Raw genomic sequence first — 12,983 nt, 5'->3', positions numbered from 1 at the left:
ATTTCTGACATTCAAAAACAAAACAAAAACAAATCAGTGACCAATATAGCCACCTTTCTTTGCAAGGACACTCAAAAGCCTGCCATCCATGGATTCTGTCAGTGTTTTGATCTGTTCACCATCAACATTGCATGCAGCAGCAACCACAGCCTCCCAGACACTGTTCAGAGAGGTGTACTGTTTTCCCTCCTTGTAAATCTCACATTTGATGATGGACCACAGGTTCTCAATGGGGTTCAGATCAGGTGAACAAGGAGGCCATGTCATTAGATTTTCTTCTTTTATACCCTTTCTTGCCAGCCACGCTGTGGAGTACTTGGACGCGTGTGATGGAGCATTGTCCTGCATGAAAATCATGTTTTTCTTGAAGGATGCAGACTTCTTCCTGTACCACTGCTTGAAGAAGGTGTCTTCCAGAAACTGGCAGTAGGACTGGGAGTTGAGCTTGACTCCATCCTCAACCCGAAAAGGCCCCACAAGCTCATCTTTGATGATACCAGCCCAAACCAGTACTCCACCTCCACCTTGCTGGCGTCTGAGTCGGACTGGAGCTCTCTGCCCTTTACCAATCCAGCCACGGGCCCATCCATCTGGCCCATCAAGACTCACTCTCATTTCATCAGTCCATAAAACCCTAGAAAAATCAGTCTTGAGATATTTCTTGGCCCAGTCTTGACGTTTCAGCTTGTGTGTCTTGTTCAGTGGTGGTAGTCTTTCAGCCTTTCTTACCTTGGCCATGTCTCTGAGTATTGCACACCTTGTGCTTTTGGGCACTCCAGTGATGTTGCAGCTCTGAAATATGGCCAAACTGGTGGCAAGTGGCATCTTGGCAGCTGCACGCTTGACTTTTCTCAGTTCATGGGCAGTTATTTTGCGCCTTGGTTTTTCCACACGCTTCTTGCGACCCTGTTGACTATTTTGAATGAAAGGCTTGATTGTTCGATGATCACGCTTCAGAAGCTTTGCAATTTTAAGAGTGCTGCATCCCTCTGCAAGATATCTCACTATTTTTGACTTTTCTGAGCCTGTCAAGTCCTTCTTTTGACCCATTTTGCCAAAGGAAAGGAAGTTGCCTAATAATTATGCACACCTAATATAGGGTGTTGATGTCATTAGACCACACCCCTTCTCATTACAGAGATGCACATCACCTAATATGCTTAATTGGTAGTAGGCTTTCGAGCCTATACAGTTTGGAATAAGACAACATGCATAAAGAGGATGATGTGGTCAAAATACTCATTTGCCTAATAATTCTGCATGCAGTGTATAACTGCACCGATGAATGGCATATATACATATTTTTTTTCCACTTATACACTCCACAAAAGGGTTTTAGAACATATAACTGCACCGTTGAACAGCAAATTGGCTCTTATTTTTTCCCACTTATACACGACACAAAAGGTTTCAGAACATATATCTGCACCACTGAACGGCAAATATATTTTTCTTTTTTCCCCTTATACACTCCACAAAAGGCTTTAGAACATATAACTGTACCACTGAACGGCAAATGTATTTTTCTTTTTTCCTCTTTGTGCTCGGATCGGCTACCGTTGGTACCTATCCTATTCTACCTTACTAAGCAGTTGTGTGAGTGACGGAACTGCTGAAAATAGGGCAGGCTAAAGGGGCCAAAAATAACAGACCATAGATTGAATTAACTTATTTATTAACATAAATTAGTCCACCAATTTCTGAAAAGCTATCTGCTCTATCAACTTTCGATGTTCTTTTCTGCGCCTACCATTTGGTCACGGTTAGCGGCGAATCAGGGTTCCACGCCGGAGAGGGAACGTGAGAAAGGGATAGCACATCCAAGGGAGATCAATGGATGAAATTTAATTGTGATCGAGCGGAAATGTGGAAGAAGCTATTAAAACATAAGAATTGAAGGAAAGGAGGGGGCGCACGGCAATTATCCACTCCCGACTCGGGGAGGTAGTGACGATAAATAGCAATACAGGACTCTTAAGATGCCCTGTTATTGGAATGATTAATAAAAAAATTATAGGGAATGTCACTGGGGTATTTTGGATTTGTAAACGTTAGACAGGAGAGGCCCTGCTGCCGCTTTGTTGACTCTAGATAACTTCTGGCTGATCACACGTCCCTGTGATGTCCACGATCCATTTGGATATCTTCTCTATCAACTTTTGACGTTCTTTTCTGAGCCTACCATGTTGATCAGGGTTATCGGCGAATCAGGGTTCCACGGAGGTCAATGGCTGCAATGTGATCAAGCTGAAATGTGGGACAAGTTAATAAAGCTGAAGGATCGAATGAAAGGGCCAATTAAAGATGCATTTTACAAATTTAATTCCCTGTCACCTATGCAGAGCAGGGGGTTTTCATCGCCAGAAATAGGTTAATGTCACCCACCAATGGAACAGATGATTTTTAAAAATTTCGGTCCCTGTCACCTATGCAGAGGAGGGGTTTATTCACGGCAAAAATGGTAAAATGTCACCCAACAATGTAACAGATAAATTTGTGAAATTTATTAACCTGTCTACTAGGTAGAGCAGGGTTATATCACAGCCAAAAATTGGTGAATGACACCAAACTATGTAACAGAAAAATTTGTAAAATTTATTGACCTGTCAACTAGGTAGAGCAGGGGTATATCACAGCCAAAAATTGGTGAATGTCACCCGACAATGTAACAGAAAAATTAGTGAAATTTATTAACCTGTCTACTAGGTAATGCAGGGGTATATCACAGCAAACAAAATTGGTGAATTTCACCCGAAAATGTAACAGACAAATTAGTTAAATTTGTTTACCTGTCTACTAGTATATCACAGGCAAAAATTTGTGAATGTCACCGACAATGTAACAGAAAAATTAGTTAATTTATTAACCTGTATACTAGGTAGAGCAGGGGTATATCACAGCCAAAAATTGGTGAATTTCACCTGAAAATGTAACAGACAAATTAGTGAAATGACATAAAATAAAATACGTACAAAAAAAATAATCTTTATGTATGAGGTGGAGGTCCATATGCAGAAGGAGGTTGAGGTGGCGGTGGACGTAACGGTGTAGGTGGAAGCGGCGGTGGAGGAGGAGGAGGTAGCCAACCTGGTCTTTGGTTTACATTTTTTAAAAATTTGGGTACACTCCAAAAGAGTGTGAAATATCCAAAATACAACAATGAGCAATTGCACTGTAGTATAACAATGGCTGGTTAAGGCCGGTATGCATGTCTATCCTGCACAAGGTACGGACAAGTACTGTAGGATCCATGCCTGGTTCATTTTAATGAACGTGGACAACATTGGCTGTGGAAAGACGGCTGCGCTTGTCTGTGATAACGCCCCCCTCCAAGGCGTAAAGGGCAAGCTCAGGCTATGTGCCCGATTTGGGGACCCAGAAGTTAAAGGGGGCAGACCCGTCATTCAGTACGTGTAGGCGTGTGCACACATAATGCAACACCATGTTGGTGAAATGCTGCCTCCTGCTAAGACGTTCAATATCAGCTGGTGGTGCTGGTTGTTGTGGCGTGCTGAAAAAACGTTTCCACATTTTGGCCACGCTAATCCTCCCTTATGAGGTGCTGTTAGTACCCTATCTGCGTTGGCGACCTCTTCCTCCTCCTCTGCCTTCGCCTTGTGCTTCCACTGTGCCCCCGCTGTCAGGTGGGAATGCCACCAGCAGCGCGTCTACCAGCGCATATTACGATCACGCTCCAGTGACGGAATTAAGGATGTTACGTTGTCCTTGTAACGGGGATTCATCAGCGTGGCCACCCAGTAATCAGCACAAATTAGAATGCGGGCAACTCGGTGGTCGTTGCGGAGACACTGCAGCATGTAATCGCTCATGTGTGCCAGGCTGCCCAGAGGCAACGAAAAGCTGTCCTCTGTGGGAGGTGTATCGTCTGTGTCCTCTGTATCCCCCCAGCCACGCAACAGTGATGGCCATGAGCTGGTTTGGGTGCCATCCTGCTGTGAACACGGTTCCTCCTCCTCCATCTCCTCCTCCTCATCCTCCACCTCGTCATCCTCCAGAACTGTGCCCTGGCTGGACAATTGTGTACCTGGCATTTGTGGGTGCACTTCCGGCCACTTGTGAATGACTGGCTGGAAACCCTATGAAATGATCCCTCTTCCTCCTCCTCCTCCTGTGCCACATCCTCTTCCATCATCGCCAGCAGCGTTTATTCAAGGAGGCATAGAAGTGGGATAGTAAAGCTGAGAACGGTGTTATCGGCACTGGCCATGTTGGGGGAATACTCGAAACAGCGCAACAAGGAACACAGGTCTCACATGGAGGCCCAGTAATTGGTGGTGAAGTGGTTCTGTTCCGCAGAGCGACTCACCCGTGTGTGGTGCAGCTGAAGCCTGGAAAAGTAGTGGCGCCTGGGCACGACGTACTGTTAGAGAGCCACCGCCATAAGGCTTTTAAAACTCTCCGTCTCCACCAGATGGAATGACAGCATTTCAAAGGCCAATCATTTTGAAATGCTGGCATTCAGGGCCAGGGATTGCGGGTGGGTAGGTGGGTACTTCCTCTTCCGCTTCAGTGTTTGGCAGATGGAGGACTGAACGCTTCCGTGGGACATTGTGGAGATGCTTGGTGAACCGGGTGGTGGTGTTGCTGGCAGATCCTTTGTTTGCGGGGTGGCCACTTTCACTCCAGAGGTGGATGAAGAGGCCGAGACTGCAGTAGAAGAGGAAGCAGAAGGAGCCAGAGACCTTTCTTGGTTTTTGAGGTGTCTACCCCACTGCATCTCGTGCTTTGCACTTAGATGCCTGGTCATGCAGGTTGTGCTCAGGTTAAGAACGTTTATGCCTCGCTTCAGGCTCTGATTGCACAGTGTGCAAACCACTCGTGTCATGTCGTCAGCACATTGTCTAAAGAACTGCCACGCCAGTGAGCTCCTTGGAACTGGCTTTGGTGTGCTCGGTCCCTTGCTGCGGTGGGCAGTAGCAGGCGTACTGTCTAGGGGATGGCCGGTCCGCTTTTGCACCCTGCTCCCTCTTTTGCTGTGCTGGTGGCTCTGTGCGACCACCGCCTCTTACTCCGAACTACACAGGTCACTCGCATGACCTTGATTCTATGTGGGGTCAAGGACCTCAATGTCCTCCACATGATCTTCCACCCAGTCTTCACCCCTGCCCTCCTTGTCTGTCTGCACACTTTCAAAAGCTACAGCATTTGGCACCTGTGTTTCGTCATCATCCGAGATGTGCTGCGGTGGTCCTCCCACGTACTCATCTTGAAACATAAATGGTTGGGCATCGGTACACTCAATCTCTTCCACTTCTGGGGCAGGGCTATGTGGATGGCCCTGGGAAACCCTGATAGCATAGTCATCAAAAATCAGAAGAGACTGCTGCATGACTTGGGGCTCAGACTGCTTCGCTGATTTGCAAGAGGGTGAGGTGAAAGACTGATGGACATGGGCTGCAGGTGCCAACTCAGATTTTTCAGCAGGAGACTGGGTGGGAGACAATGTAAAGGAACTTGAGGCACTGTCAGCAACCCAATCTACTATCGCCTGTACTTGTTCTGGCCTCACCATTCGTAGAGCGGCATTAGGCCTGACCAAATACCACTGAAGGTTCTGTCACCTACTCGCACCTGAGGAAGTCGTTTCACTTGTGCATGTAGCTGGCACAGATCGACCACGTCCTCTCCCTGCAACAGGAGCTCCACCAGCAGCACCACGACCGGGGCCACATCCATATTTGACGCTATACTCATTCTCTGCAAATTTAGGATCGTTTTTGTTACTAACAGAATATAAGAGTAGTACGTAAAGCTTCTAATTCAGCCTAAAAAAGCCAGAAAAATGCCCAAATTAAGTTTTATTGGCAAAAAAAAATGTAATTTGAATAAGAAAATAGAACTGGAGTATCTACTGCCTTTCTGTCACACTGTAATATGCTGAAAAAAGCCAAATTTGAGTGTTTTGGCAAAAAAATATGTAATTTTACTCAGACAATGTAACTAGAGTATCTACGACCTTTCTGTCACACTGTAATATGCTGAAAATGCCAAATTTGAGTGTTTTGGCAAAAAAGCTGTAAATTTACTCAGACAATGTAACTGGAGTATCTACGGCTTTTCTGTCACATTGTAATATGCTAAAAAATGCCAAATTTGAGTGTTTTGGCAAATAATGCTGTCATTTTACTCAGACAATGTAACTGGAGTATCTAACGCCTTTCTGTCACACTGTAATATGCTGAAAAAAGCCAAATTTGAGTGTTTTGGCAAAAAAATATGTAATTTTACTCAGACAATGTGACTGGAGTATCTACGACCTTTCTGTCACATTGTAATATACTGAAAAATGCCAAATTTGAGTGTTTTGGCAAATAATGCTGTCATTTTACTCAGACAATGTAACTGGAGTATCTAACGCCTTTCTGTCACACTGTAATATGCTGAAAAATGCCAAATTTCTGTGTTTTGGCAAAAAAAGCTGTATTGGAATATAGGAGGGGACAGTGGGGATTTAATGGAGGCTGAGGTTAGTGACTGGAAATAAGTGTATACCCATGAAAAACAAAGCTACTGGTAACATGAACCTATTACAAAACAACAATATAAATCAAGTTACCCAAAAAATCTCAGACATTTACTTTCTGGGAACTGAATGTGGGAAATTAAATAGTAACTTAAAACATTCAAAAACAAGTAAAATGGTGGAGCTAGAATCTACGGTACTAGAGGAACACATACAGTATATGTTGTTGGTGTGGCTAAGACATGGCTGGACTCTTCTCATGACTGGGCTGATAATATATGGGGTTTTACACTCGTCAAAGACAGGGCTAATAGAAAAGGCAGTGGCGTGTAACTGAATGTGAGGAGTGTTATAAAAGCAAGTGTGAAAGAGGCAATTGTGGTTGAGGTTGTTGAAGCCTTATGAGTGGAATTACAAAGGGAAATAAACTTGGAAAAAATAATACTTGGTGTAATCTATAGACCCCCTAACATCACAGAGGAAATAGAAGTTCAGCCGTATAACCAAATAGAGCGGACTGCACAGGATGGGCATTTGTCATAATGGGAGATTTAACTTCCAAGATATTGACTAGGGTAATGGTTCTGCCTCAACTGAAAAGGGGAGAAAATTCTCCAAATTTCTGCAGGACCACTTTATGGGCCAGTTTGTAGAAGATCACACTAGGGCCAATGCTCTGTTGGATGTAGTAATTTCTAACAATGCAGAGCTTCTTGGAAATGTTACTGTTTGTGAAACACTAGGTAATAGTGACCACAATATAATTATATTTCCCCTGAACTGTAAAAAGCAAACTCTGGTTGGGAGAGCAAAAACACTGAATTTTAAAAAGGCCAATTTCCCTGGGTGGAGGACAGTATTTTGGGGCATAGACTGGGAGCAGCTACTATCACATAATACTGAGGATAAATTAGTAAGCTTGAATTCTGTTCCGGGAAAAATGTTTGAAGGACTCTTAAGGGACTATATACAGGAGTATGTGACTGTTAATGGTACCATAAGTGATAACCAGCATGGGTTTACTAAGAAGAAACAGAAGTTGTCAGACTAACCTGATTTGTTTTTATGAGGAGATAAGTTAGAAGCGTGAAAGGAGGGGGGCCTGTGGATGTAGTTTTCTTGGATTTTGCAAAGGCATTTGATACTGTCCCTCATAGACTTGGAAAGTATAGTTTGTAATTGGATTGAAAACTGTCTGAAGGACCATGTACAGAGAGTTGTGGTCAATGATTCCTATCCTGAATGGTCCCGGGTTCAGTGTTGGGTCCCCTATTCTTTAATTTACAAATTTATTAATGATATCGAGGATGAAATTAATAGAACCATTTCTATTTTTGCAGATGACACTATGCTATGTAGTACTGTACAGCCTAACGAAGACGTTCAAAAACTACAGGCTAACTTGAACACTCTGAGTGTTTGGGCAGCAGCTTAACAAATGAGGTTCCATGTGAATAAATGTAAAGTTATGTATCTGGGTAATAATAATATACATGCATCATATGTCATTTGTAGAGAAGAAATTTAGTGTACTTGTAGATCATAGATTAAATAACAACATGCAATGTCAATCAGTTGCTTCTATGGTTAGCAGGAAGCAACTGTCATGTATTAAAGGGATTGTCTAATTTCAGCAAATAGCATTTATTATGTAGAGGAAGTAAAAGGGGTTGTCCAGGCTTTTATTATTGATGACCTAGCCTCAGGATAGGTCATCAGTATCAGATTGGCGTGGGTTCGACACCCAACACCTGCACTGATCAGCTGTATGAGGAGATGGTGCACACAGTGCACACACGCAGTCTCCCTTCTCTCTTCCTGCTCACCACTGGTGTCTATAGCAAAGGCCATAGACCACAGCAGCTAGGTCGTAATGACCTACATGACAGGCAATTTGTTGAAATTACCAACGTCTCTCAGACAAATTGATGCCCACCTCAGAGTCTGTCAACTGAGAAAAATATCTTTGGGTGCATCATAGAGGCATCCTTAGCAGACAAAAATCTCTCACCAAGAGGTATGCTACCCTAAAGTAGGCTCTGAGAACCTGTTTATAGGGTAGCAGGGAAAGAACTTTTTTTGTGTCCTCTTCTGGCAAGATCAAGTGTCTAATCAGACCACACCTGTAAACATTAACATATCTGCCTGAGACATGTTTTGTGTATAATATGCATATATTGGTGTGAACAGGCAATTATGGGAATAGTTTCAGTGGTGAAGGTTTTTTAAATGTATTCTTTCTCTTATTTGCATTGTATTCACTGCACAGCACAACATACTGAGAAAAGAAGGCAGAAGAAGGCTTCTATCTTCTTGCATTCCACAGCCTGCTCCTGTCAAATTGCAGGAGGGAAGATCACATGGACATTTTGCTGCAAACCATAGAATACTGCATTTTCTGTTCAGGTAACCATTGCAAGCAGCAAGGGTCAAAGCCAAATAACATCCGATTGGTAGGAGTTTTCTAAAAAGACAACATAACACTGCTCTATTAGTTTACCAGACAACCCCATTAAAAAGATAATCAATGACCAAGTAAAGTTCAGTTCACACAATCAACATAGCTTCTGTTTACAATGGAGCAAATGGACACCAATAAATCATAAGGAACCCTACTGACGTAGGCTAAGTTCACACTTCAGTTATTTGGTCAGTTATTTCTATCAGTTATTGGGAGCCAAAACCAGGTGTGGGTCAAAAACACAGAAACAGATGAATATCTTTCCATTATAAGTTATCTCTGTTTAGCCTTCAGTACTAGTTTTGGCTTACAATAGCTGATGGAAATAACCAACCAAATAACTGAAGTGTAAATTCAGGCTTACAAAGAGTTTCATTATTGGCAGGGTTCTGATTATTTTGACAGCAAGAATAGTACTTTCACTGCACTATTCTTGCCATGATGAAAAATACTGCAAACTCTTACAGGATAGCAAAAACAGCAAAATGAACTGAGCCTGGGTGACAAAAAATGCAAGCAAAGTATTCTATAGTAACAAGAAGAATAATACAAACAGCTGTTAACTGCTTTACCTGTCGGAGCAATGCTTTAAATGACAAGGATTTCAGCCTCATTGTTAGATTTTCCCCCGACTTTCCAAACATGAAACCCTGAAAAATACAATAAATGAGAAAGTCTAGCACTGTCCTGCCGCAGTTTATCCAGAGATGATTGTTTTCCGAGGTGAAATTATATGATCTTGAAATAATTCTGTGGAGTTCTGTGTATTGGGATAAATTACAGTACAGCAAAATTGATATACGGTAAATGTACAAAACATTTCCAGTAATTGTAAAAAAAACTGCTCGAAATATAACATACGGTAAGTCATTTTTCATGAAACAAATTGTTAATGCTGATGTCTGATGATAAGTGAGTACCTAAAAATCTACTCCTTGTACTATTTTTTTTTTTGTCTCCTGTATTGGAATGTATTTGAGCAGAAAATAAATAATAATTTATTTTGAGTGAAGTGTTCTTTTCCATCGGTTTGCATATTCAGTCACATTCTAATTCCTCTGGGATTATTTTAGCTTACTCTCCTAAATTTGAACAGGAGGCAGGAGGCATCTTCATTTAAAGGGCATCTGTCAGCAGCATCAATGTTATTAAGCCATCCATATTGCCTGGTATGGCCCCTTCTGAATAACAACATACCTTTCTTCCCCCAACCTGCTCCTGTGTTCAGGAGAAGTAAAAGTTATGCAAATTAGGGTTTATGTGCACCCTAGCTTCTCCTCTCAACTTCCCTGGATACTGTCCTCTCTATTGGATGCCTAACCCTGTGGATTACGTGGAAGAGGAGTTTCAAGGGAAGAAGAGAAGAGTTGTTATGGCAGACAGAGTTGCTAGTGCCAACCCTTGGTGTACTGTATTTAAGCTCTAATTTGCAGATTTAAAAAAAAAAAAAAAACACGTCTCCTAAATGCAGCAGCAGATCGTGGAAAGAAAGGCTTGTGTTTAATCAGTGGGATTAGCCCTACCAGACATTATGGTTGGTTTAATAGCGGTGACCCTGCTGTCAGATATAAGTCCCATTCACTTGTAGTGTTTATGCTGTGCTTTCTCCAAACGGTCCATGGAGGACGTGCAAGCACAACTTAAAGGGGTTCTCCAGGAATTAAGAAAATGAAAATATGTAAATATTACTTTATTAAAAATATATTCCCAAATACCTTTCATTAGTTATAATGGTTTGTTTTGTCTAGCAATGATTAGGAGAAACAAAATGGCCGCTGTCCTATTAGTGCACACAAAACCTGTCCTAATCACACAGGAGGACAAGTTACTTCACAACACTGAGGTAAAGAGCTGCTTCATCCTCCTCTCTGCTCAATTTGTCAGGGGTTATGGTCCTGAATACAGCTGATAAGATCTTCATCTGAATCTCTGTAGGAATGGAGTTCATGAGGAGACATGAAGTACAAATAGGATGGACAGGACAGACTATGGTAATCGAGAGTGAATACAAGTGCTGCTGCTCATTAGCCTCATCTGCTCATGAACTCCATTCCTACAGAGATTCAGCTTATGAGTTTATTAAACTGTATTCAGGATCATAATCCCTGACAAGCAGAGCAGAGAGGAGAATGAGGCAGCCCTTTATCTCAGTGTTGTGAAGTAACTTGTCCTCCTGTGTGATTAGGACAGGTTTTGTGTGTGCTAATAGGATGGCGTCATTTTTTTCTCCTAATGATTGCTCCCTAGACAAAATGAGCCAGTATAACTAATAAAAGGTATTTGGGAATATATTTATCATGAAGTAATATTTAAGTATTTTCATTTTCTTAATTCCCAGAGAACCCCTTTAAGTAAGCTGTCAGGGGACAACTCTAAAGGACAATGAGGGACATTTACTAAGCTAATTACGGCACTAATGTGGTCTAAAAAAGTCATAGATTATGGTGCACACCATATGTGAGCCATAATTTGCGACTTTTTATGATTTTCAACACTTTTCCAATGTGGTAAGAAAAATGAGTGTGGCTTTGCAACGCCCCCCACTTTTACTATAGCTGAAGTCTATGTCAGCCTGTAGCTGGCATAGACTTCAGTTTCTGTGGCACAGCAGGGCAGAAATGTGCCTAGTTTATTAGGAATTTTCAACTCATGGCAGTGCAGAAAGATCAAGACTGGCGGATGGATGCTCCAGTCTTGATATATCACCCCCATTTTGTGTCAGAAACATATGGTACTAAAGACTGACAAACAGACAAGTAATACCGTAAGTCAATGGGGCCCACTGAGTGTCATTCAGCGGATCCGGAATTTGTAGTTTTCTACTCCAGTTAGCAGCCAGCAATGACAACGCTGTTCTGAATTCAGACTTTTAAAGGCATTAGTCAAATGACTATTCCTGACAAGAAACTGTACGTCATAACTGTATAGGAAGAACTGACTGTCGACATGAAAACATTTTTGTACTGCATTATTAAAATCATATCCATAGTGGGAGTTGACAGTTTCAAGCAGGGGTGGATTGGCCATAGACCTTACAGGGAATTTTCCCGGTGGGCCGATGCCCAGGGGGCCGCCTGAGCCCTCCCCACAGCCAGCCAGTGGAAGTTTTTGGGGATGTATTTTGTGTTGCTAGCAGTATTTTGTTATGGACTGTGGTATTTAGCTCTATTGGGGTGGTATGATGTGCCACAATATGGTATTGCTGGCCCTGCATACATGTGTTGTCCCTGCTTTCCGTCAATTTAGACCCTACAAAATGGGGCAACTTTTAGTATTTTTTCCAGGGCCACTATAAGTTGCCAATCCACCTCTGATTTCAAGCAAATTAAAACACACATACTGCAGAAGTCTATGGATTTCCTTTGAATAACGCATATACTGTATGTATGTTTATTAATGCATATTGTGGCATCCTTTATTACATGAAAATCATATATAATAAATCATTAATATTTAAATATGTCTTACCATGATGGCACGCCCTATAAAAATGGCAAATCCCAAAACTACAAATCTTAGTAATGTTTGATTAACCTTTTGAACCTTTCGGATCGGGTCTCTTTCACCAAATGTCTGAAAAATATATTAAGTCCCAAAATCAGAATGAAGAAATTTTCTATTAAGTTATTCGAAAATGCAGGTTTTATTCACAATGGAGCTAGTTAGTGAGCAATTATTAAAACTAGGCCTAGAAAAAATGCACTACATGTTGACATATTGAGAGTAAAGAGGACCTTGCGGTTCGACTGGCGGTTGTTTCGCGGCGAACTTTGCTCTTTTGCGGTTCGCCAAACAGGATAACATATGGAGATGTCCGCCAGCATCATATTCTTTTGCATTGTGCAGAACTTTGACCCATAACACATTCATCAGGTCGGACAAAACAGCCAATTAAGACGTTTCAGCACATGGACACACCCCCTACCCTATAAATAAACCTGATCTGGCAGCCACTTTACATTCTGTGTTTTTCCAGTGTAGGGAGAGGTTTCTGTGTGGAGCAGGGACAGACTGTTAGGGACACCAAACGCTAGCAAA

At 42.1% G+C, this 12,983-nt stretch overlaps 1 protein-coding gene across 1 annotated transcript in view; it reads right to left on the bottom strand.

The window, feature by feature from the left end:
* LOC121002307 (ATP-dependent translocase ABCB1-like) overlaps window positions 1–12,983 on the bottom strand; it is a 308,011-nt gene that overhangs the window by 85,123 nt on the left and 209,905 nt on the right. The window contains exon 19 of the mRNA XM_040433708.1: window positions 9,518–9,595. Coding sequence (XP_040289642.1) covers window positions 9,518–9,595 — 78 coding nt within the window. The remainder of the gene's footprint in view (window positions 1–9,517; window positions 9,596–12,983) is intronic.

This window comes from Bufo bufo, chromosome 5 (genome assembly GCF_905171765.1).
Source record: "Bufo bufo chromosome 5, aBufBuf1.1, whole genome shotgun sequence".
In the NCBI taxonomy this organism is placed as follows: domain Eukaryota; kingdom Metazoa; phylum Chordata; class Amphibia; order Anura; family Bufonidae; genus Bufo; species Bufo bufo.
Note: the sequence above shows the minus strand (reverse complement) of the source record. Positions and strands in the feature narration are given on the sequence as shown.